The sequence below is a fragment of the Dromiciops gliroides genome, chromosome 3 (assembly GCF_019393635.1).
Source record: "Dromiciops gliroides isolate mDroGli1 chromosome 3, mDroGli1.pri, whole genome shotgun sequence".
Lineage (NCBI taxonomy): Eukaryota > Metazoa > Chordata > Mammalia > Microbiotheria > Microbiotheriidae > Dromiciops > Dromiciops gliroides.
Window position 1 is genome coordinate 503469448 of NC_057863.1, and position 26307 is coordinate 503495754.

A 26307-nucleotide genomic window follows, 5' to 3' on the forward strand; every position below is an offset into this window, starting at 1 on the left:
CATTCAGTGCCATACCAATCAGACTACCTAAAAATTATTTTTTTGAGCTAGAAAAAATAATAAAATTCATCTGGAAAAACAAAAGGTCAAATCTATCAAGTGAACTAATGAAAAAAATGCACAGGAAGGTGGGCTAGCAATACCAAATCTGAAGCTATACTATAAAGTGGCAATCATCAAAACTATGTGGTACTGGCTAAGAAATAGAGTGGAGGATCAATGGAATGGGTTAGGCACAGGAGACAAGAGTAGTAAATGACTAGATAAATGTACTGTTTGATGAACCCAAAGACTCCAGCTTCTGGAATAAGAACTCACTATGTGACAAAAACTTCTGGGAAAACTGGAAAATAGTATAGCAGAAATTAGGCATAGACCAACATCTTCCACCATATACCTAAATAAGGTAAAAATGGGTACATGATTTAGACATAAAGGGTGATACCATAGGTAAATTAAGAGGAAGGAATAGTTTACCTCTCAGATCTATGGAGAGGAGAAGAATTTATGACCAAACAAGAGATAGAGAATATTATGAAATGCAAAATGGATGGTTTTGATTTCATTAAATTAAAAAGATTTTGTACAAACAGAAGAAATGCAGCCAAAATTAGAAAGGAAGCAGAAAGCTGGGACACAATTTTTACAGTTAGTTTTTCTGATAAAGGCCTCATTTCTAAAATATATAAGGAACTAAATCAAATTTATAAGGATGAAAGTCAGTCCCCAGTTGAGAAATGGTCAAAGGATATGAACAGGCAGTTTTCAGATGAAGAAATCAAAACTATCTATTTCCATATGAAAAAATGCTTTAGGGGGCAGCTAGGTGGTACAGTGGATAAAGCGCCAGCCCTGGATTCAGGAGGACCTGAGTTCAAATCCAGCCTCAGACACTTGACAGCTGTGTGACCCTGGGCAAGTCACTTAACCCTCACTGCCCTGCAAAAAAACAAAAGAAAGAAATGCGCTAAATCACTATTGATTAGAGAAAAACAAATTAAAACAACTCTGAAGTACTACCTCACACCTATCATATTGGCTAATATGACAAAAAAGGAAAATAATAAATGTTGGAGAAGCTGTGGAAAAATTGGATCACTAATGTACTGTTGGTGGAGTTATGAACTGATCCAACCATTCTGGAGAGAAATTTGGAACTATGGCCAAAGGGCAATAAAAACCAGGCATACAGGGAAGCTAGGTGGTGCAGTGGATAGAACACAGGCCCTGGATTCAGGAGGACCTCAGTTCAAGTCCAGCCCCAGACACTTGACACTTACTAGCTGTGTGACCCTGGGCAAGTCACTTAACCCCAACTGCCTCACCAAAAAAACAAAAAACAACAACAACAACAAAACCAGGCATATTCTTTGACCTAATAATACCACTAGTAGATTGCTATCCAAAAAGAGATAAAAACCAAAAAGTTAAAGCATCTATATGTACAAAAAATATTTATGGTAGCCCTTTTGTGGTACAAAAAAACCCCCTGAAATTGAGGAGATGCCCATCAATTGGGGAATGGCTGAACAAACTGTGGGATGAGATTATGATGGAACACTAATTTGCTATAAGAAATGATGAGCAGGAAACTCTCGGAAAAACCTGCATTTACATGAGCTGATGCAAAGTGAAATGTACTGAATACAAAGTAACAGCAATATTGTAAAATGATTAGCAGTGAATGACGTAGCTATTCTCAGCAATACAATGATCCAAGACAACTCTGATAAACTTATGAAAAATGCAATCCATCTCCAGAGAAAGAACTGATGGTATCTGAATACAGATTGAAGCATAATTTTATTTAGTTTCTTTTTCTTAAGTTTTTTTTGTGTTTTCTTTCACAACCTGATTAATATGGAAATGTCATATGACTACACATGCATAACTTATATTGAATTGCTTGTGTTTATAAGTAGGGAGGGAGGGAGAAAAAGAATTTGGAACACAAAGTTTTAAAAATGCATGTTGAGGGGCAGCTAGGTGGCATAGTGGATAGAGTACCAGCCCTGGAGTCAGGAGGACCTGAGTTCAAATCCGGCCTCAGACACTTAACACTTACTAGCTGTGTGACCCTGGGCAAGTCACCTAACCCCAACTGCCTCACCAAAAAAAATTTTTTTTAAAACACAAAAAAACGCATATTGAAAATTGTTTTTACATGTAATTGGGGGGAACATAAAATAAAATTCTGGAAAAAATTAATTAAAATTTTTTTAAAGAATGCAAAGTCCCGAGTTGCCTCACAAAAAAAAAAATTTTTAAAAAAAAGAATGCAAGTCATTCCCCAATTGAGAAATGGTCAAAGGATATGAACAGGCAGTTTTCAGATGAAGAAATCAAAACTATCTATTGCCATATGAAAAAAATGCTCTAAATCACTACTGACTAGAGAAATGCAAATTAAAACAACTCTGAGGTACCACCTCACACCTATCAGATTGGCTAATATGACAAAAAAGGAAAATAATAAGTGTTGAAGAAGCTGTGGAAAAATTGTAACACTAATGCATTGTTGGTGGAGTTGTGAACTGATCCAACCATTCCGGAGGGCAATTTGGAACAATGTCCAAAAGGCTATAGGGCTATACATACCCTTTGACCCAGTAATACCACTACTAGGTCTCTACCCCCAAAGAGATCATAAAAAAGGACCCACATGTACAAAAATATTTCTAGTAGCTCTCTTTGTGGTAGCAAAGAATTGGAAATTGAGGGAATACCCATCAATTAGGGAACGGCTGAACAAGTTGTGGTATATGAATGTAATGGAATACTATTGTATTGATGAGCAGGCAGATTTCAGAAAAACCTAGAAAGACTTAAGTGGACTGATACTGAGTGAAGTAAGCAGCACCAGAAGAACATTATGCACAGTAACAGCACCATTGTGTAATGATCAACTGTGACAGACTTAACTCTTCTCAGCAACATGATGATCTAAGACAATTCCAAAGAACGCATGATGGAAAATGCTTTCCACGTTCAGAAAAAAGAACTGTGGAATCTGGATACAGAGTGAACCATACTGTTTCTACTTTTGTTGTTTTTTTCTTTTGGGGGGTTTTTCCCTTTTGTTCTGATTCTTCTTTCACAACATGACTAATGCAGAAATATGTTTAATGTGATTGTACATATATAACCTATATCAGATTGCTTTCTGTCTTGGGGAGGGAAAAAAATTGGGGACTAAAAATCTTATAAAAACAAATGTTGAGGGGGCAGTTAGGTGGCGCAGTGGAAAGAACACCGGCCCTGGATTCAGGAGGACCTCAGTTCAAATCCGGCCCCAGACACTTGACACTAGCTGTGTGACCCTAGGCAAGTCACTTAACCCCAATTGCCTCACCAAAAAAAAAAAAAAATGTTGAAAACTATCTTTACATGTAACTGTAAAATAATAAAATACTTTTATGATAAAAAATTTTTTTAAATACTATGTCAGACTAACTCTGTGATCCTGGGCTAGTCCTTTAACTTCTCTATGTCTCCATTTCCCCACTGATAAAAAGAGGAGTTGTAGTTCTAATGTCTTTTCCAGTTCTAAGTCCAAGATCCTATAAAGGATTACAAAAAGATTTTCTCACACCAATCTTATAAGGTAGACAGACTCCTCCCAAGTCCAAAGCCCAGGGCACTCACCACCACTCTACAACCCTTCAGAGATGCCCACTTTGTCTCAGCTCAAAGAAGACAAAAAGGGAGCTTGTCCACACAGAAGCCAAAGAGCCAAAAGGGAATTAGAAAGCTACTCAAAGCCAGATGTGGTAGAAACAGTGGCAATACAAGTTCACTGAACAGAGTGAATATAGGCTGTCCAAAGGGGAAAATTTTTAAATCAAGATACAGCCTGTTATTACTTTGTTAGAATAAAATTTACATAATTTGGAATTAATGATGTATGTGATTATTCCTTATTTGAATTATTTTTAATATTTACTAAATTTTATTTTTGTAAATTTAGGATTTAGATGATTGCTATGATTTTTTTTATTCACAGTCAAAATCTGACTCCCTATAATTTATACCCACTGACCCTTTTATTGTACTTTAGAGCTACATAAAATAAGTCTCCTCATTCTTCAAATATTTGTAGACAGTGATTCTATTCTCACGAAATCTTCTGTTTTCTAAGCTAAGTAGCCCCCATTTTTTCCAGTGCTTGCTCATATTACATATTTTCCTGACCTTTCACCACCCTAGTCACTTTTTTCTTGTGTATGTATGTGTGTATATACCATATATATATATGGTAGGTATCTTTCAATGTCCCTCTAAATATATAGTATTCAGAAATGAACACAATATACCAGATGTGGTCGGGCTAGCACAGCACACCAAAAGATGACTATTTCCTTTCCTTGTATTTCTTTTTTTTTTTTTTGGTAAGGCAATTGGGGTTAAGTGACTTGCCCAGGGTCACACAGCTAGTAAGTGTTAAGTGTCTGAGGCCGAATTTGAACTCAGGTCCTCCTGACTCCAGGGCTGGTGCTCTATCCACTGCACCACCTAGCTGCCCCTTTTCCTTATATTTCTATTAGTGAAGCCTAACAAAACTAGGCAGCTAGGTGGTACAGTGGATAGAGTGCTGAGCCTGAAGTCAGAAAGACTCATCATCTTCCTGAGTTCAAATCTAGCCTCAGACAAGTATTAGCTGTGTGACCCTAGGGAAGTCACTTAACCATTTATCTCAGTTTCCTCATCTGTAAAATGAGCTGAAGAAAGAAAACCACTCTAGTATCTTCACCAAGAAAACCCCAAAGGGGATCTCAAAAAGTCAGACATGCATGAACAACCAAAAAAAATTTATTTTTTTAACAGCTACATAAATATAACTGGTTCACTGTCCACTAAAATGCCTCAGTCACACTTTCAATTCAACAAACACTTATTAAAAATCTACTTTATACAAAAATTCCTCCTCATTCCTGTAATTACACAATTGATTTTCTGTACCTCCTAAGTTCAGGATTTTACATTTTTTGTTCCTCTTAAGTATCATTGTCTTGGTTTCAGTCTCATTGTTTTGGCCTGCTGGAAAGCTTTAAAAATCCTCATGTCATACATGGCAAGCTTTCCAAGCTTGTATCACCTACAACTTTTAGAAGCATCCTTCCCATTTATTCCTTGATCTAAGCTTATGATATAATAATAGAACAAGACCAAGGACAGAAAACTGGTATACCATTAGCGGCCTCTCTTTGTAGGCTAACGTTGATCCATTAATCAATAATCTTTGGGTACAGTAAGTTGATCAGTAAAACTATCTATGTCATTATATATTCACTAATAAAAGCTCCTACCCATGTACCAAAGCTGCTCTCAATTTCCTTAGGCTTTATAGTTCCATTCCACTTACTGAGTTCTCCCACATACCTCTTACATGAAATGGTAAATAGGGAACACTGTCCTTCAATCTGACAAACATTTATTGAACTTAAACTGCATGCAGGAGCACTTTTCTAGGCTTTGAGGATGGACATACACACACACACACACACACACAGAATAATTTCTGCTCTCTGGAAGGGATAATATATACAAAATGTCTCACGAGTATACACACACACATTCATATATACACAAAAGTAAAATATAAGGTATGGGAAGAGATAGGGAAGTTTTCATGGAGGAGGTAAGCCTTAAAGAAAGAAAAGAATTCTGAAAAGAAGGGATGAGAAAGGTACACATGGGAAGGACTGGATACAAATGCAAAGAGATAAAATATGGTATGTTGTGCTCAGCAAAGAGTTAATGGGCCAGTTTTGCTGCAACATCAAAGAAATACTCTAAAATAAGTTTGCCTGGAAAGGCAGGCTGAAGGCAGGTTATGGAGAATGTTATTTAAATACCAGGCTGAGTTACTGATATTTTATCCCAGAGGTAAGAGGGTGTCACTGAAGCTTTTTGTTTGTTTGTTTTTTGCGGGGCAATGGGGGTTAAGTGACTTGCCCAGGGTCACACAGCTGGTAAGTGTCAAGTGTCTGAGGCCGAATTTGAACTCAGGTACTCCTGAATCCAGGGCCAGTGCTTTATCCACTGCGCCACCTAGCCGCCCCCACTGAAGCTTTTTGAGCAAGGTAGGGGCATGGCAGACATGTGCCACAGGAAGATTACTGTGGCACTGAGTGAAGCACAGACTAAGATGATAAGACTGAAGAAGAGGGACCAATTAGGAGACCAGCATCCTGTACAGTCCCAGGCCTGGACTAGGGCACGTGGCAGATGACTGACTGGACATGAAGGGTCCAAGTCAAACTCAAGACTACCAACCTGGATGACTAGAAAAAGGGCAGTTCTCACAACAGAATCAAGAATTGGGAGGAGGGGCAGGTTTAAGAGGCAATATGGTGAGTTCTATTTTGCTCATAGTTAAATTAAGGTACTGAATGAACATTTGCCTAGGTCAAAGCTTCTTAAACTGGGGGGTCACAACCCCATAAGGTCGTGCAACTGACTGTGGGGGTCGCGAAAAATTTGGCAACAGTAAGAGGTCAGGTATACCTATTTTATATGTCTACATACTCAGGGTTGCATAAAAATTTATTGGGCAAAAAGGGGTTGTAAGGGAGACAGCTAGGTGGCACAGTAGATAAAGCACTGGCCCTGAATTCAGGAGGACCTGAGTTCAAATTCGGACTCAGACACTTGACACTAGCTGTGTGACCCTGAGCAAGTCACTTGACCCTCACTACCCAGGAAAAAAAAAAAAAAGATGGGGGGGGGGGTTGTAAGTAGAAAAAGTTTAAGAAGTCCTGGTCTAGGAGACCGTCCAGCAGGCAGTTGTGATTCTGGTTCAGGGGAGAGATTAGGGCTGGATAAATACATATGAGAGTCATCTGCAAAGTAGCAATAATCAAATAATCTATGAAAACAGAGGGATTACAAAGACATCCCAAAAAGAGAAAAAAATCTATTTGTACAAAAACATTCCTAGCAGTTCTTTTTGTGGTGACTAAGAACTGGAAATCAAGGGAATGCCCATCCACTGGGGAATGGCTGAACTAGCTGTGGTATATGATGGTTATGGAATATTATTATGCTGTAAGAAATGACAGGCAGGATGATTTCAGAAAGGCCTGGAAAGACTTGTATGAAGTGAGCAGAACCAGGAAAACATTGTGTACAGTGACAGCAATATTGTTTGATGTAGAATTGTAAATGATTTAACTATTCTCAGCAATACAATGATCTAAGACAATCCCAAAAGACTAATGATGAAGCATACCATCCATTTCCAAAGAAAGAATTGATATTGACTGAACACAGACTGAAGCATGCTAATTTTCACTCATTTTATTCGTTTTCTTATACAAAATGACTAATATGGTAATGTTTTGCATAACTGCACATGTATAACCTACATCTATCTGCTTACCGACTCAGGGAAGGGGGAGGGGAGGGAGGGAAAGAGGGATAGAATTTGGAACTCAAAACTTTAAATAAGAATATTTATTATCAAAAAGAAATTAAGGGGCAGCTAGGTGGCACAGTGGATAGAGCACTGGCCCTGGAGTCAGGAGTACCTGAGTTCAAATCCAGCCTCAGACACTTAACACTTACTAGCTGTGTGACCCTGGGCAAGTCACTTAACCCCAATTGCCTCACTAAAAAAAAAAAAAAAGAAATTAAAAGAAAAGAAAAGTCACAGGGATATTTTTCTGATTTGAGAATTTGAGAATAAATAACATTCAAAGCACACACATATACACACAAAACAAAAATGGAAGGGTTACGACAAAATGGAAAGAGGGGGAAAAAAGGACCTAAGACAGAACTTTGGGATACACAGAAGCCAGGAGAGAGATGAGGAGCTAGCAAAGGAAATAGTCAGAGCCAACCAGGTAGAAGAATTAAGAACAAGCACTATTCTCACCAAAACCAAGGGAAATGAAAGTGTCCTTCCTGCACAAAGCTGCAGAAAGGTCAAGGAGGATTAGTAGAGAGAAAAGGTCATAGCATTTAGCAGTTAGATCACTGGCAACCTTCCTTCTTCCTCCCAGAATCTGGGAACACAAGTGACAACAACGCCCCTGTGCCACACCACCTGGGACGCCCAACACCCTGACTACCGGAGCCCTGTCCTTTGTCCTCATCCTTCGAACCCATATAATAGTAAAGCTGATATTTCATAGCTCTTGAAGCTTTTCCAAGGGCTTCATACACGTTATTTGATTTGATGCTTACACCTTTCAGATCTGTAACAGGTATTATTAGTATTCCTCTTTTACTGAGAAGTGAAGTGGTATGCAGTAGGATTTGAACCATTCTCTTTTAACTCCGAGGCCAGCAGAGATTTTCCTCTAGGCCACAGGGCCTTAAGGAGAAGAAAGCTCCTGAACAAGATGGGTTGGCAAAATTCCCTGGCCTCACCTTCCAGAGCTGCCCCTCCAAGCAAGGAGGAGCAACACTGGCCACCCCCCTTTTCTTGAGTCACCTGCCATTACAAGGGATCATCTGAAAATAATAGCCAGGATGCAAACCAGGGCAGATCACTGAGCTAGGAATGGATAAGACTATGAGACAGGAAGGAGGGAGGATGTCAATTCAGCCCTAACAAAGTATGTGCAGGGGATGCTGACTCAGATGCCCTGTCTGCTTGACCTGGTCTGGAATGCTCTGGTGTGCTGTGTAGGAGATACCCCATTTCCTACACCCTGCTTTCCAAAAAAAGCAAGCTGGCTGGAGTGACACAAAAGGCACGTCCTCTGCCCCTTCCCCTGGAGCTCTTCGTTAGGCCTGCTCTCTCTTGTTCTTCTCTCCCTGTGTCAGACTGACCTTAAGCACCAGAGATATGGTTGTGCAAGTCCCACTGTCCTTCTGGTTACCTGGCCCTCAGCCCAAGCTTGGCCTTTCCTGACCTAAGATTCCTTCCCTCCCATCTTGTTCTCCAAGTGCCCTCAGGGAGCCAAAGGTATAACTCCTCAGCAGCCACTCCTGGTAGAACACCAAACAGGTTGGGCTACCCTTAGCACCACAGGGCTATCCACAGGGAACGGTCTCCAAGTTTGTCTTGCCCAGTGGTACAATGGGACAGGATTGCTGAAGCCTTTCTCTACCTCCTACAGAAAGCTATGACCCTACAGCCCTGGTAGAATGACAAGAAAAGAGACGGACACCAGGGTCCCAAAGCTCCAAAATAGTTACTGAGCAACTTCGTTCGCCAAGACAAGACAAATCCCTGCACCTGTTGCCATCAATCAGTAAACATTCATTAAGTACCTACTCTGTGTCAGGCACTGTGCCAAGTGATTCTGAAGCCTTCTACTGCCCACCCCCTCACCCCCAGGAACAGTTCTTCAAATGATTAACCCCACCTAATAAAGAATCTCAACCAGGACTGGAAGCTACAGCCATGCCCAGCCTAGAAAGGGCTTTCCATAGCCAATCACCTAGATGTGTATTTCTCCAGGGAGGGGGCTTCCCAGGGAAGGAAACTTACTTAGTCTACTCTAAGAAGCAGTTCTGAGTCACGGTCTAGGGCCCCTACAGTTTTTCTGAGGAAAGGCTTAGTATGAAAGAGTTATATAGTCAGCTCATCAGTGTCACTGGATATCTATTCAGGATATCTACAGTCTGTACACCATACGATCATCCCAAGAATAAGGTGTCGATGGGAATCCAGGATAGAAGGCCACAACTATTTCCCTTCTCTGCTCCCCACCACAACCCACCTCCAAACAGCTGATCTCCACTCTGAAACTTATAGGAGGAGACCACCAACTATTTAATGGGATCTTTTTGATACCAAGAAATACATTTCTATCCTGGACTCCATCCAGCCAACATTATACAGCAGTCAAAACTTAAAGCCTAGTTTTGTCCTAAGCAAATGATTCCCCCAATTCACACAGTCCCATTCATTAATAACTAATGTTTATAAAGTTTTGTTTACAGTTTACAATTATAGATATTACCCAGCCGGATCCTCATAGAAATTTATTATGTCAGTACAAATATCATGAAGGTGACTTGGAACAGTGGACAGAGCACAGGACTTTACATCGGGAAGAACTAGGTTCAAATCCTTCCTCAGATATTTACTAATATTTACTAATGACCCTGACAAGTCATTAAGCTCTCTGTGCCTCCGTTTGCTCATCTGCAAAATTACTAGGCTGGACTTGATGGCCTACAAGGACCCTTCGAGCTCTAAACATATGATTCCCTGATCATTATTCCTATTTTACAGGAAAGGAAACTGAGGCTCAGAGAACGTTAAGTGACTTGTCCACTTAACTGTTAAGTTGCAGTACTAGGATTTGATGCCATGTCACCTGACTTCAGCTGTCTTGTTACAAGGAATCTACAACTCCCTTCAGGAGGAACTACAAACACTTCATGGCTCCAAAGTCACCAGGGCAGCAACTCTGAATGAGGCTGTCCAGGACCTACGGAAAGCCCTCTCTGGTCATCTGTTGTGAGGGAAAAGTGGCAGCTCTCTGAGTTTGGAGGGACCCGCAGAAGAAGAACGAAGCCCTCTAACAAGGAAAATAGGGCGCCGGGGTTTCTTACAAGCCCTTTCTCTAGGGTAACTAGCTTCATTTCCAGAGGAAGGGAGTGGTGTGTAAATGCATCTTATCTACAAGCCTCCTTTAATGGATTTTTTTTTCATTATGCATTTCTATAGACTTCTTGGTGTCAATGTGAGCAGCAAGAGCTGCCTCTTTCCGGACAGGCATCCTACTCCCACCTCCAGATCCCAGCAGGAGGTAAAGGCTGAAACTAAGGAAAGAGTAGCTAACACAAGTCTACAGCCCTCCACGGAAAGAGAAGAGGAAGATCTGTCTGGGTATGCACAATCTCTGAAAGCCCATGTCCCCTGCATGGGCTTACATACAGACACACGGAATACAAAATATAGCCCCGCGCAAACTCATACATACATGACCCTGCATTCATGCACCCACTCGAACACTTCACACACAAACAACCCTTCGTGCATACAAACACACAAACACAGTTATCAACACATTGCTTTACTTTCTCTTTCCTCGAAGCCATCACCCATCCTGGGACTTACTGTGTCAGGAGCCGGCTGGGCCCCCTCCGGAAGACAACTCCCTTCCCCCATCCCTCTATTTGGGGTATTCCCGGTTACTGCTTCGAAGCTTTCTCCCGTCTGCCTCCCTAAGCACTCTCACTCGCTCTACCAAAGCCAGTTTGTTTGTCAGGTTGCTGGTCCCAGAAGCAATCAGCAGGGGAGCCAGGCACAAGGGAAGGCAGCACATCTGAGTGCCTGGGGACCTTGTGATCCTCCCAAAGTTGGGTTGGAAGGAAAGACTGATGTTCTGGTTACAGGATCTTAAAAAGAGAAAGCTAATGTACCCCCAGGCTGTCTCCCCAGAGGAGGCTAGGTCAAACCACCTCACCCAAGCCTGAAGCTGCTTTAGGTAGACAAGCTTGGGAAGCTCTGAGAAGGAAACATCAGGAGAGGGGCCACAGGATGAGTCTGGGTCTAAAAGGGCTCCAGCTCAGAGTTCCTGCCCATTTTGCTAACCTCCATCCACTCTTCTCCCTGAAATGTTTCCAGGAATGCAAAAGAAGGCTTAGGTTGCAGGGCACAGATGAGAGGCTGAGGATCCAAGGACTCCTGGAGAGGTAGAAGCAAGCATTAGGGTAACTAGGAAGGCAGAAAATACCTCTAAACAACCCCCTCCCCACAAACACACACACACACACACACACACACACACACACTCCTTATACACACAATCACACTGCTTTACACACAATGACACCTGCACATAAACACACTCGTTCCATTCCATCACACCCAAACACTCCTAAAAACTCCCCAAAATTCCTTGGTACCCACACAGACCTTAACAGTTCTGTCCTTCACAACCTCTGCTCTCCTTTGGCTGCTAGGAAATGGCCCCAGGACGGGGGTAGGGGAATAATGACATCCTACAGGCTGTGACCAGATAAGGCTGGAGGCTGCAGGAATCTCAGGACTGGAGCTCTGCAGAAAAGCTTAGATACCAGAGAGCAGGCTTGGGCCACGCCCCTCTCCCCTTCCCCACCCGAGTAAGTCAGCCAGCTCAACCTCCCAGTCCGATGCCCTCAGGGGAAAGGCCCTGGATCCGGATGGGCACCATGCCAAAGACGAAGCAGGAGACCTTTGGGATTCTCTCTCACTCACAAGACCAGACTCCACTCACAGGTGAACTGCAGGAATAGCCTCGTTCTCTTCCTTCCTGCCCTGGGCTCAGGACTACAGGCCACATCATCTCCTGCCCAGGGGCTGACACAATACCCACTGCTGCCGCCCCTGTCCCTTCCAAACTATAAATGCCCCAGACTTCAGGAAGATATTCCATCCCACAGTTCTGTGCAAATTTTGAGCCTGTTCCTCATGGTTGCCTACCAGTCACCTAAATCAACCTAACTCCTAAAAGAAATGGGGACAAGACTCAGTCCTATTTTAAAACTAAGAAAATATAACATAGTGGAGAAAGCACTCAGTTTGGAGTTTGAAGAACTAAGTTTAAATCACTACTCAGCTACTTACTTCCCTGGGTGAGCTGGGGCAACTCACTTAACTTTCCTGGATCTGTTTCCTCACCTGTAAAATGAGAAGGTTGGATTAAATGATTTCCAAGGTTCCTTCCAGCTCTAAATTCCTTCTCTATGCTGCCCTCAAAAAAAAAAAAGACAGAGAGAAGCCAGGAGTTCAAGCTCCCAGAAGGACCCCAGGCTCCATCCTGTAAAGTAGGGGAAGATTCCTGAAAACCGTCCCAAGTTGTTTTCTCCTAGACTGAGCCCTTTCACACACCTGCCCCTAAGAGCAATGGACAGGGGCTGAGGCAGGAAGACTGGGGGCCCTGGGGACTTAAAAGTTTCCTCACTCAGGGAAACAAACGGATCTAGTTCTCCTCACTGGTGAGTTTGTGGGTACAGCTGTTCAGGAGAGACCTCTTTCCCTCTCCATCCCTCTCCCATCTGGCAAGTGGCAAAGACAGGGGTAGAATAAGAAGAAAAGCTTCATTGGGCTTGGGGTTTAGGGAACAGAATGGGGGAGGGAGAAGAGAGTCTTATACCATTAGGGGATGGAGATGAGAAAGGGAGAAGACCTACCTACTTAAGGGAAGCCCCCCCCCCAGCATAATTAGGCTAGAAATGCAAAGGAAATGTTGAGTACAGGGCTCAGAACCACAGAGCATTAAGTGGAAAGCGCATTGGTCAGTTGGGGTTAGAAGGCTGGGAGTCAGACTTCTCTCCACGTGGATGAAGTCACTCCTCCCTTCTGAGCAGCTGGTTCCACACCTGTCAGATGAGGAGCTGTACTACAGCTTGAAAATTCTATCGGATTGAGTAGGAATCCAGTGAGTGGAAACTGGGGACCAGTGAAAAAAAGTGAAAAAAGGAGAAAGGGAAAAAGGGGCTAGAGAAGGGTGAATCTTGGGGATTCCTTCCTTCAGTCCAGAGAAGGAGAGTTAAGCCACTTCTTTTCTTTTTCAATCCTATGTTCAAGGCTGACCAGAGAAAAGAGCAAAGGAATTCAAGGAAATCTGCCAGCTCTCCTCCCTAGGCCTGTCTCTTCTCCATGCCTGCCCAAAGACAAGAAAGTCTGATAGACAGGAAGTTGAAATATAAGCAATGCAAAGACCAGAGGACCCAGAAAAACCACCCAACCACCCCGAGCAGGAAGTGTGGGCTGCTGGGGACAAAGTAAGAGTCATAGCTTTCTCTCTCTCTCCCTCTCTCCTTTTGTCTCCATCATTCCTCCTCATCTGTTTTTTTCCGTTTCTTCCCATTTCCCAATGTCTTTCCTATTCATCTCTCCTCTCCTCTCCTCTCCTCTCCTCTCTCTCCCTCCCCCTCTCCCTCTCCCTTTCCCTCTCTCTCCCCCCACGCCCCCCATTCCTGAGTTCCCCCATCTTGGTATCTCTCTGTCCCCATCCCTGCCTATCCCATATCCCACCCCTCCTTCCCTCTAGTTATGTAAAAAGCCTGAGAACACACAGAGAGATCTTTGTTGTCAAATCAAATCCATACAGAGCCAGAATCAGCCAATGCAGCTGTTTCCCCTTGGCACAGCTGAGGGGTCTTATCAAGGAGACCCCGTGGAGGGCAGGGGGCATTGACCCAACTTCTCCTTCACCCAAAACTTAGACTCAAGAGAAAAAAGTCCAGGCTGAGTTGCTGCACGGTGGGTTGGAACAAACACATGTGACCATAAACCCGGATTTCCGTGGCCACAATGACACATCTATGGCCACAGGACATAATTGAGAACCATGAACAGGCACATACAAGGCTAGGGACACCCAGTTAGTGACCATAAACATGGCTACACAGAGTAGCTAAAGCCTGGATAAGAAAGAGCTTTTGGGGAGTGTGACCCGCTCTCCCTGGTCACAATGGCTGCCCTCTCCTGAGTTCCCAGAGCTCCCTGCTTGCTCATCCTCAAAGTGGACAGGGAAGGATTTTGTCTCCCCACTCAGAACACTGGGCAAGGCTGGTGAGATGAAGAACCACAACATCCATCTTTTCCCATCCCTCAGAACAGCTGTTAGTGAAAACATTCTATCTGAAAACAGATGAAGCTGCTAACTGGGAGAAGTGTGGCCAGCCTCACCCTGGCTATGCATCCACTAGATGGCTCTATTCTTTCCGGGACAACAAACCCCTCATCTGCTGAAGCTCTAGAACAAGTTAGCTCTCCCACCACTGGATCAAGTGGGAAAATGAAACAGGGGAGGGAAAAAAGACAGAAAGAAAAGAAAGACAGAAAGACAGACAGACAGACAGACAGAAAGAAAGAAAGAAAGAGGATGGGGGGAGGGCAGCTAGGTGGCACAGTGGATAAAGCACCAGCCCTGGATTCAGGAGTTCAAATCTGGCCTCAGACACTTGACACTTACTAGCTGTGTGACCCTGGGCAAGTCACTTAACCCTCATTGCCCCACCAAAAAAAAAAAAAAAGGAAAAAAAAGAATAGAATGGGAAGGGGGAGAGAAGTGCCATATCTCTCTAAGTGTCTCGGGTTCTGAGGGGTAAAAGGCAAAGGAATTCAGAAGGAGGCCAGTACAGAACCCAAGATGGGTTCTGTCCCCCCACACACACATCCACAGAAAGGTCAGCCTGTTCACTGACCCTACCTCCCATCTTGAAGACACAGCTCTTGGTTCAGGGTGCAAAATGGATCATATAAAGGTCATTCAAGCAAGAAACTGGGTGTTTCACCTGGAGCTCCCACTCACCTTTCCCCATACCATTCTCAGCAATATTCCAACCAAACTGGATTATTAGCTGTCCTCTGAACTTAAACTCACCTCCACGTACACCTGGGCCACATTCCTTTCTTACCTTTGTCTTTCAGAATCTCTCCTCAAGGTTCAGCTGAGGCACTGTCTTCTCCATCAGTTGTCCCACCAGAACATTTTTTAACCTTGTGTTATTGTCAACTGTGTACCTCTCTATTCCCCAACCCCCAGGAAAAACTAAGCTCCTCAAGGGGTGGGGACTGTCAGTTTTTTTCAATCTTTGCACACCTGATGCCTGGAACAAGTGAAGGGAAGAGATTAAGTATTTATATAATGCGCCTGCTACACATCAAACCCTTTACAATTATCTTATTTGATCCTCACAACAACCTTCAGGGTGAATAATATTATCATCCGCATTTTGCAGATGAGGAAAGTTAGGCAAACAGGGTTAAGTGACTTGTCCGGGGTCACACAGCTAATAGAGACTTACACATAGGAGACACTCCATAGAAATTGCTGAGTTGGGTTGAGCTGAATTGAGAAGAGGCTCAGAGAACAACAGGAGAGTGATCTTTCTTGATTTTAGATAAGATCATAGGGTAGTGAACTGAAATGGGTGACCTAGTCTCTCATTCCCTCACCTTACAGAAAAACAACTGAAGCCCAGAAAGGGTAAGCGATTTCCCTATGGTCACACAGGTAACAACACCACATCTGGTGCTCTTTCTACTACACTAACCTGCTATGCACTGCTTTTTCCCAGTAAGCCCACATGGAGCAAGGGTGGCCACATAGAAAATAGGGTTGTGCAGAAAACAAGATTTAGGGAAAACATGATAGTGGCCATCTTCAAGTATTTCAGGAGCTGACAGAAGACTTTGCCACCAACTCCGAAAGAAGAATACTCACAAGCAATGCTGAGGCAGGGGTATTCAGATCTCCGCTGAGTCCCCTAAGGGAGCAATGCTGAGGCCTAAAAGGGGCATCCCTGCAGTGAAGCTGCCATCACCCCAACACTGGCGGAGGCACTGGTCATTGCTTCACCAAGGCAGGGGCAGTTAGGTGGCACAGGGGTGAGAGTGCTGGACTTGGCAGAGAGACCTGAATTCAAACCCTGTCTCAGACACTGGTACTGACCCTTACTATGTGTGACCTTGGTCTGAACCTTCCTGGGCCTCTTTGCTGTTGGTAAAATGAGAGGATTGAACTAGATTGCCTCTCCGGTCCCTGCCAACTCTATTCTGTGATTCTGTCTTCAAAGGGGAGATGCTTGGTGACGTCTTTCCTTACCTTTTACCTCTCTGACCGGGCCTGAGACAAGACTCAGCAGGGCCACGAGAGCACACAGCCGCACGGAAGGCTATGATCAACCCCGCCTCCCAACAAGCCAGGATACGTATCATCCTGGCACTGTGCTCAACCTTTCAAAATGCTTTTGAATATTTATTATTAGGAGACAGTATAACATTATATTAAGATCACTGAGCCACTAACCAATGTATGCTCTCTGGCCAATCACCTCACCTCTCCAGGACTTAATTTATTCATCCAGAACATTAGGATGGTTAATAAAGCCCAGAGATCCATGGGACCAGAGGATTTTAGAGCTGGAAAGAAATGACTGAGGCCTGGAAAGATTTTGCCTTGGATAACACAGCCAGTTAGTGGTAGAACTGAGTTAAAATTCAGGGCTCTGGAAACTCCGCCCATTAGGGGGTGAAGATGCTCCCATGTTCCTCCTCTTCCCTAAGGTTCAAGAGTCCATTCCACTTGTTAAAAGGCAACTATTTGGAAAGGGAGAGAGGAAGGAGGGCATTCTAGGCAGAGCATGGCAGGAACATATATGAAATATTAAGCAGGAAGGTAACAAGTCAATCTGACCATAACATAGGGTACATATAGGGCAGTGTTAAGAAATAAGGCTGTAGGGGCAGCTAGGTGGCACAGTGGATAGAGCATCAGCCCTGGATTCAGGAGGAGCTGAGTTCAGATCCGGCCTCAGACGCTTGACACTTACTAGCTGTGTGACCCTGGACAAGTCACTTAACCCCAAATGCCCCACCAAAAAAAAAAGAAAGAAAAAAAAAGAAATAAGGCTGTAGGTGAAAGTTAAAGGCTAAGAAGATGTGACTGGAATACAGGATTCTAACCAATTTAGATACAGGGAGATGGGCATAGACCACCTCTACCCCAGCCTCCTCTCTGGCACTTGCCTCTACAGGCCTGAATTATATTATTTTTTTATTTTGTTAAATATTTCCCAATTACATATTTTGTTTTTTGGCAGGGCGATGAGGGTTAAAGTGACTTGCCCAGAGTCGCACAGCTAGTAAGTGTCAAGTAAGTGTCTAAGGCCAGATTTGAACTCAGGTCCTCCTGAACCTAGGGCCTATGCTTTATCCACTGTGATACCTAGCTGCCCCTATAGGCCTGAATTAAAGGCCCCTAAAATGAGGTGGCTAGTTGTTGGGGAAGGGCACTCAGCAATGGCCACTCCCACAAAGCAAGGGTTCCATAGAGATATAGGTATGAAACAACACAGACCACTGCCATCTGCTACCCCCCTAGTATATACACAGAGAGAGTCTCCATGTACCAAAGCTTTCCATCCCTGAGCTTCTGCAGTACAGTAAGAGTGCCTATTAGCCAAGGCTCAGGGACAGGACAGAAATGGGGCAAGACCACCCTGCTTCTCCCCATCCCACAGGAACAACTGCTGAGCCCTAGGACATGCAGGGCTCCCTAATCCATATCTAGCTGCCCCCTAAGCATAGGCCCAGACCCGCCAGACCCAGGAGCTTCTCCTCCTTGCCTGAATATACATCTAGCTAGAAGGCAGCTAGGTGGTGCAGTGGATAAAGCATAAGCCCTGGATTCAGGAGGACGTGAGTTCAAATGCGGCCTCAGACACTTACTAGCTGTGTGACCCTGGGCAAGTCACTTAACCCTCACTGCCCCTCAAACACACACACACACACACACACACACACACACACACACACACACACACACATACCCATACCCCTAGCCAAAGAAGCTTTGGCTTCAGCTAGGCTGAAGTTGCTAACAGTCTCATTTGCTAAGGTTTGCACTGACTTATCTGTGTACAAGTATGCTTCCAGTAGAAATGTACACCGGAGGGCAAAGAGAAAGGGAGGATGGAGACACAGACCTATGACTTCATAGGTCTAGAGAAAATCTCTCTCCAAAGACAGAATGGTAACTGCTGGGCCACTTCCAGTCTTAGAGAGATGCTTAGACACTCCAGTGACTTGCCCAGGGTCACAAAGACAGGATGTGCCAAAGGTCATACTCAACACAAGTCATCCAGATTCAGAGGAAGACTCTCACCTTGCACATAGTGGACACTTAATAAATGCCTGTTTCATTCAAAATCATAGTGGGAGTGGGGTAATAGTGAGAGAGGGAGGTCATACATTCATTCCTTTGGGTGACAGGATTTAAAGCAAGAAGTGACCTTCAAGGTCATTTAATCCAGCCCCTTTATCTTACAGATGAAAAAACTGAAAGCCAAGGAGGGGAAATCACTCGTCCAAGGTGATATGGTTAGGAGGAGCCAAGATTTACATCCTCATTCCCAAACACTTTGCCCAGTATTCTTGCCACCAGCCCCCAAGGAAGAATACTCACAACCAAAACTCAGATGACAGCATCCTCCCCTCTGACCCAAGACAGACCTAAAATAAGGCATTCCCGAAGTGAAGCCGCCATCACCCCCAACGCTGGCAGAGGCACAGGCCATTGCTACCCCAAGGCAGGGGAAGCTGGGTGGCCCAGGGGAGGGTCCTGGATTTGGCAGTCAGGGAGATCTGAATTCAAACCCTGTCTTGGACGCTTTCTAGCTGTGTGATCCTGGGCAAGTCACTGAACCCCTCAGCCTCAGTTTCTTCATCTGTAAAATGAAGGTACCAGTGTCTACCTCACAAGGTTGTTGCGAGGTCCAAATAAGATAATAAATGTCAAGAACTCTGCAAAGCTGAAAGTGCTAATAAGCATTATCTATTATTACTTCAGCCCAAAATCTGGTATTTTCCAAACAGACAAAGCTCAAATGTGGGCAACCATCTCCCCCACCCCTCTTTCCATTATGTCCCTGATGGTTTTGAGGATTGGTCTATTCAGTGGTGTGGGAAGCCAGAGCCTGGAAACCCTGTTTCCAAAGGAAGAGTCGGAGTCAGTTGGCCAGATGGAAGCAATTATAGGAGGGCGGAAAAGGGAGAGAAGAAGGAGGAGGGGAGCCAGGAGAAAGGGGGGGGGAGTGGGAAAGGAGGAAGGGAGGGAAGGGAGCCCTACCCGATGGATAGAGGGGCTAACATTCCAACTGACTGAGCTCAGGTTCTTGAGGCCTCCAGAAAGAGATTCAGGAGATGGAGACTAGAACAAATGAGAAGACAGTACTGATTTGGGTTTCTTCATCCGCAAAGTGGGGAATGGTCAAACTACTCTAAGGTCTCTCCCAATAAAAACAGTCTATGAATTTCTTATATGTGCTTGACACAAACTTGGGACAAAGATGCTCCCCACCACACACAGAGCCTCCAGCCCTGGGGCCAAGGGTGGTGGGCACATCCTAACTAGGACTGAACCTTAGGCCTCCTGTATTCTCCTCGAGAGACAGAAGCCTCTAATTTGTACCATACCACTTGCTCAGGGGGGTTAAGGGGACTTCTACCACATACTGGAAATGCCATCTCTCCTCCTCACAGGGTCACCTGCTTCCCAGACCTATCCCCCTCCATCCTCCATCCCCTAAGGATATCCCCAAACCCCAGAGTGCCTAAGAATGGACTGAAGCAGTGAGGAAAGTAGCATCCAACCCCCCAAACTTCACAAGGCCAGCTCTGGCATCCCCTCCCTGAGAATGCAAAGAGGCCTTGTCCTGCGGGTCTTGGTAGGAAAACTGAGGGAAAGGTTAAAACCTTGCCTCCCAGGCAGCCAGCACTTCTCTCCCTGATGAACCAGAAATGGACTCTAATACAAAATCCAATTAAAACAAATATGTGTCAAGTGCCTTCTCTATACCAGGGAATGGCTTCTGCAGACAGGTCCAGCTCAAACCCTAGCTCTGCCCCTCAGACTAGAGGGGAACATCACAACTCCATTCCTTTGGATGACAGGATTTAAAGCAGGAAAGGGGTTTTAAAGATCAGCTATCCAATCCAGCCTCTCATTTTATGGATGAGAAAACTCAGAGACCGTGGAAAGAAAGTGACTTGCCTAAGGTCCCATAGGTAGGAAGTGGCTTTTGCGTGAAAACCCACTAGTTAGGCCCAGATCTGCTTAGTCTCTCAAAACCTACAAACTCTGCTAAATTGAAGTCAATCCTGCAGAGACTTGAGACAAAGAGAAAAGCCTGGGAGGTAAGAGGTCTGGAGCCCCACCTACTCAAATCACCCAAGGCAACACTTAAACTCCAGACCCACATCTAAACACTCCTTAGAGCAGCACAGTTCCTACAACAGAAACCCCACCACCCACATCCTTGAGACACACCCCCAAAAAGCCTGGATATTCACTTAAAAAACACCAATTGACATTATCTGTGTTGAGTTTTTATTTATTTTGTTAAACGTTTACCAACTGCATTTTACTCCACAGTCAAGTAAGAAGCCCACCTGAAGTTGAACACCTCTGGTCCCCAAGTCCGAACAAAGAGGGTTCTGTGCCACTCACACTATCCCCTCAACCTCTCCATCCTCCCAACCCCAATTACTAATGTGTGAATTAGTAGAAGGGAGGGAAGGAGAAGCATTTATTAAGCACCATTTAGTGCTAAGCACTTTGTAAATACTGTCGCATTTTACAGTTTAAGGAAACTAAGGCAAACAGAAATTAAGTGATTTGTCGAGGGTCACAAAGTTAATATGTGTCTGAGGCAAAATTTGAACTCAGGTCTTCCTGACTTCCTGCTCTACCCACTGAGTCACCTAGCTACTGAAGATGGTGCAAGGAAATAAAACTAAGGCCACTGGATACCCAGCATCCTCTTCCAGGTCACATACAGAGTGGAAAAGTCTGACATGTCATTGGATTTGACTGTTCAAGCAGTATTTGATGCCAAACCCAAAATTTGAGAAGAAGGTCAAGGTCAGAGGGAGATGGGAAGTTGTGGGTGCTGCCCTGGAAAGTGGTGGGGAGGGAATACTAGCAAAGCAAATAAGAATTCACCTATGATATACCATTCACACACATCCTGAACATCTTCTTTGGAAAAACTGCAGGCATCAAGCCAAGATAACGAACATGGGGAGGAAGGAGGGAATTATGATTACAGAGAGGCATGGAGAAAAGCTGCCTAGCTACTTGGTAATGTTGTTGTTCAGTCATGTCCAACGCTTCATAAGCCCATTTAGGGTTTTCTTGGCAAAGATGCTGGAGTGGTTTTGCTATTTCCTTCTCCCGCTCATTTTACAGGTGAGGAAACTAAGACAAACAAGGTTAAGTGACTTGCCCAGGGTCACACAGGTAGGAAGTGTCTAAAGCTGGATTTGAACTCAAGAAGATGAACCTTCCTGACTCCAGGCCCAGAGCTCTGTTCACTATACCACCTAGCTGTCCCTACTTACATGATGAGTGGAGCCTAAATTGAACCAGAGCTGGGAATTGGAGGGAGGGGCAAAGGGGGCAGTGGGGAGGTCTAAACCCCAGGTTGGGGAAGATTCTGGACTATTTTCTTTAAAATGGGAGGGGGGCAGAATACACAAGTCTTTTAGGCCCCAGTTCACTGGTAGAAGAAGGATCAGCTAAAGAAATAGCAAAAGCACAGAGCTCCCATCTTCAGCCCATCAGTCATTTCTACAATGGGGTGGCAACCTCAAGTGCCCTGGGAAGTGCCCTGGGAAATTTTCCCTGACCCAATCTTTCAAGGATAGAAGTACGGACCACCCACGTCCTCCTCAATCCCTTGGGATGGATCTGTTGTGAAACTCAAACAAGATAATGAATATCAAATAAAAGGACTTTAAAAGACAAAGTAACAAAAATATAAATTATTAGCGGTACAATTATCCCAGACTGAACCAGATGCCAATCTAGCCTAGCCTGGACATGGGACCCTGAAATCACTCTGCCTCCAGGCTAGGACTCTGGCATTACTTTCCTAAGGGGCTCTGTGACTTTTGGCAGATTAATCAGAGAATCATGAAGAGAATCACAAAATCTCAAGAGCTGGAAAGGACCTCAAGGGATCATCTGGTCTGGCCTCTCCATTTTATAAAGAAGAAAACTGTCCCAGGGAAGAGCCTCTTTTGAGGTCACAGAGCTAGTCAAGAGAGTAGAATTCAAATAACAGCCTCTGGACTCCCCTTTCCACTTCACTTTCTTTGAGGAAACTAGGTTTTCTCATATGAATAATGGGAGAGTTTGAACTAGATAATCTCTATTCTAGGGTCCCATGCAACATGTGGAGCTAAAATAAAATAATCTCTGGAGTCTGAGCTCCAGAATACCCTGGCAAGAGACACAAAAAACAGTTCTGAAGGGTGCAAGAGAGATTAAAAGCCCAGCCCTGCCCCGTCCCACTTGGGGCCACCACAGCTGCTAGAGAAACTGAAAAAGCAAAGACTTAGTAAAATTTCTAAGAGTGGGGGAAGTGACTAGACAGATGAACAACCACAGAGAACGGAATTGGGGAGGCAAAACTGACACCAAAGGGGCCAGGGCACAAGAAACTTCACCCACTTCTTCTAAACTGCCCTTTCTTGCAAAGATCCTCAGCCACCAACAGCATTTTGAGTTGGCAGGAAATTTAAAGGTAACCTAGGCTAACTCCACCCCTTGGTTTTACAGGCGAAGAAGCTGTGGCCTAGAGAAGTTAACATCAAATAAATGTAAATAAATGAGCTTTTTCAGACTTTAAAGTGTTATATAAATGTCAGCTGCTGTATTGTCCTTGCCCAAGGTCACACAGGGAAGGAAGAAGGGCTGACAAGATGGAAGAGAGGGAAGAGCATAATCAAACGGCCGGTCCTTCCAAAGCATGTAAATAAACAGTCCTGAAGATTCCTTTGGGTGACTGACCTCACTGGAGTCTAGGACAAGGAGGGGAAGCTGGGACCAGCAGAAGATTGATACATACTGGCTGGGTTACTGCAGGACAAGCAGAGAAGGAAAGAGGAAGAAGTATCTAGGAGCATCCCTATCCTGGGGCTTCCTATTGGATAGTCTGGCGGACTTGGAGTCAGGAAGACTTGAGTTTTGATTTTACCTCAAGCATTTACTGGGATAGCTAGGTGGCACAGTGGAGAGAGAGCACTGGGCTTGGAATCAGGAAAACTCATCTTCATGGCCTCAGACACTTTGTGTGACCCTGGGCAAGTCATTTAACCTGGTGTGCCTCAGTTTCTTCATCTGTAAAAATGAGCTGGAGAAGGAAATGGCAAACTACTCCAGGGTCTCTTCATGAAGTTAGACATACTGAAACAATTAAAAAAAACAACACACACTTAACTAATATGTATGTATACCTCAAGGAATTGTGAGAATCAAATAAGGTCACAAATGTGAAGCCCTTAGTAAACCTAAAAGCAGTATGTAAATACCAGCCACTATTATTATTACTGTTCCTCACACCAGTGATGAACAGAGGATGAGACTGAAACATGGTTCTACCCCAAAAAACCAAGGTTATGGCGTATATAGTGCAGAGGGTGGGTCATCACAGTCAGTTTTGGAGAAGCAAGTCCCATCTTTGGGAGTAGGAGTATGAAGGGGAAAGGAGAGGAGGGTATAAAGAGAGCAAAAGACTACCCAAGCAGGCTCCAAGGGCTTCACAGTCACTAACCCTGGCACGCACAGGGTGAAGGGTGTCCCTTCAACATCACAGTGGCTAAAGGACTCTATGTCACCCAGTCTTTACATCAAAACATCCCTGTTCTGCTTTTCTTACCTCAGACCACTCTGACCAAGGCCCTATTACTTTCCTCCTTCCATTTACACTGCTCTCCCTTCCTCTACCAACTCTCAATATGTGGGGTCAGAAACAACTCCTAACAGTTCCATCCAAGTCCCGTCTTATCAAAAGATGATGACTTCAGGTGATATCATGCATCTTCAGACCTCTCTTGGAATTGCTAGCTTTGGAGATGGGCTGTGAAGTCTACTCTATGATTGGAGCTAGCAACAGTGCTTGGAACCAACACGGAGGGGCCCCCTCATCCTGCTTATCTGGGTTATACCATGGTCTTGGGCATGAGGTTCAAAGACCAACCTCCTGCACAGCCGCCCACAGACTAAATCATTATATGTATATTTCAGAGAAACAAGAGCTTCTGCCCAACATGACAGCAGGGGTGCCCTGAGCTCCAAGTCCATCATGGGGCAACAGTTGCTGCCAGGAGTGAGGGTGTGGAAGACAATGTCACAGATGGATGTCACTACTTAGATCCAGAAGTGGAGAGCCTTTATCTTTCCCACACAGCTCTCTAGACTAGCTGGAGAAAAGAACCTAGATGAAAGCCGCCAAGAATCAATTTAGCTGGTCACCCATACATGCAAAAGAGGCAATTAAGCTCTGGGGCCGGACTTGAAAGTTCTGGTGGAACAAGAATTGTGCTGTTTGGGGAGGAGGGGGAGAGAGTAAGAGGCCACTCAGTCTCTAAACCCCCCTTCCCCAAACATACGCTGGTTCTGGCACCAAATGTAATTCCTGGGGAGGAGAGCACCAGGCTGCTGCAAACACTGTCTGTCCAAAGGAGTCTCCCCAAGAGGTGCTCGGAAGCTTGACCATGGGTGGCCATGAGGTCTAGGCACGAGGATCACTATTCCCCCTTCCCGCTTTCTGGCTAAATCCAGACTTTTAGGGCACACGGCAGAGCCATGAAGTAACGAGGGGGTAGGAGAGCCCAAAACACTAGAGCGAAGAGGAAAGCAGTGGGCAGACATGTTGGCAGATCTGAGCCTGTCTGCCAGGGGGAACCCCTGCCTGCTGGGGCATCTAACTCGCCCAACACCAGAGAGGCTGGAAAGCGGTTACTGGGGCAATGAAGCCACTGCTTTAACTCTGACTCTGCTCGAACCCTGAAAGCCCGAGCATTCAGCGCGCGTGGGCACTGCCAGCCTGATCCCGGGACTCCGGGGGATGCCCTCCATCCGGACTGAAGAAACTTTGTGCAGCCGGGCGGTGCCAGCCCCCCACTGCTGGCAGTCCTCTGCCGACCCCCCAGGGAGCCCCGATGCTGCGGGGCCGGGCCGCGGCAGGGCGAACTCTCCCCCGCCCCCACGCCCCTTCCCAGCCTGCCCGAACCGGGGTCCCTTGCCCCAGGCCCCGATCCCCTCCTCCGCCCCCCGCCCCGGTCCCTCTCCGACCCCTCCCCTCCTCACAGCCGCGGTACTCACCCTCCGGGCGGGGCGGACCCGGCGGCCGGACAGGTCAGGGCGGGGGCACCGCACAGATCCGCTAGGCGCCGGGCTGCCGGGAGCTGAGGAGGCTGAGGCGGCGGCGGCTCCGGGGCCCGGGCCTGTCCCGGACCGCTGCTGGCGAGGGGAGCTGGGAAAGTCCGCGCCGTAGGGGACCCGGGCGGGCGGCGGCGAGCGGGGAAGGGGCCGGCTGTGGGATGGACACGCTTGCGCACACGGCCCCGGAGCTCAGTGAGGAGCGGGAAGAGGGGGGGGGGAGGACGGGACGGGAGGTGGAGGGGGGGAGGAGGAAAGGAGGGAGGGGGAGACTGAGGGGAAGGGAAGGGTGAGGAGAGAGGCTGAAAGGGAGGGAGGGCAGGGGAGGGAGAGGAGAAAAGGGAAGGGTGGGGAGGGAGAGAGTCGAGAGGGAAAGAGGAAGAAGAGAAAAGAGGGGAGGGAGAGGAGAAAGAGGAATGGAGGGGAAGGAGAGAAAGGGAGGGGAGGGACAGGAGAGAAGGAGAGAAAAGAGGGGAGAGGAAGGAATAGGGGAAAGTATTAGGAGGGGAGGGAGAAGAGAAAAGAAAGTGAGAGAGAGAGAGAAGAAAGGGGATGAGGAAAAGGACAGAGGTGTGGGAGAGAAGGGAAAGGTTGGGGAATCACTGGGAGAAGAGGAAGAGGAGATAGAGAAGGGAAGGGATAGAAGAAGAGAAGATGGAGAGGAGGAGGAGAGAGA

At 45.4% G+C, this 26307-nt stretch overlaps 1 protein-coding gene across 3 annotated transcripts in view; it reads right to left on the reverse strand.

The window, feature by feature from the left end:
• Positions 1-25799, reverse strand: part of ST3GAL4 (ST3 beta-galactoside alpha-2,3-sialyltransferase 4) — a 52887-nt gene extending 27088 nt beyond the window's left edge. For 2 of the 3 annotated variants that reach the window (XM_043998012.1, XM_043998013.1), the window contains exon 1: positions 11504-11521. In XM_043998012.1, the coding sequence (XP_043853947.1) occupies positions 11504-11509 (6 nt within the window). In that variant the 5' untranslated portion in view covers positions 11510-11521. Of the gene's footprint in view, positions 1-11503; positions 11522-25574 lie in introns of those variants that run through there. The other variant, XM_043998014.1, reaches the window with a different exon arrangement.
• Positions 25800-26307: the final 508 nt, after the last annotated feature.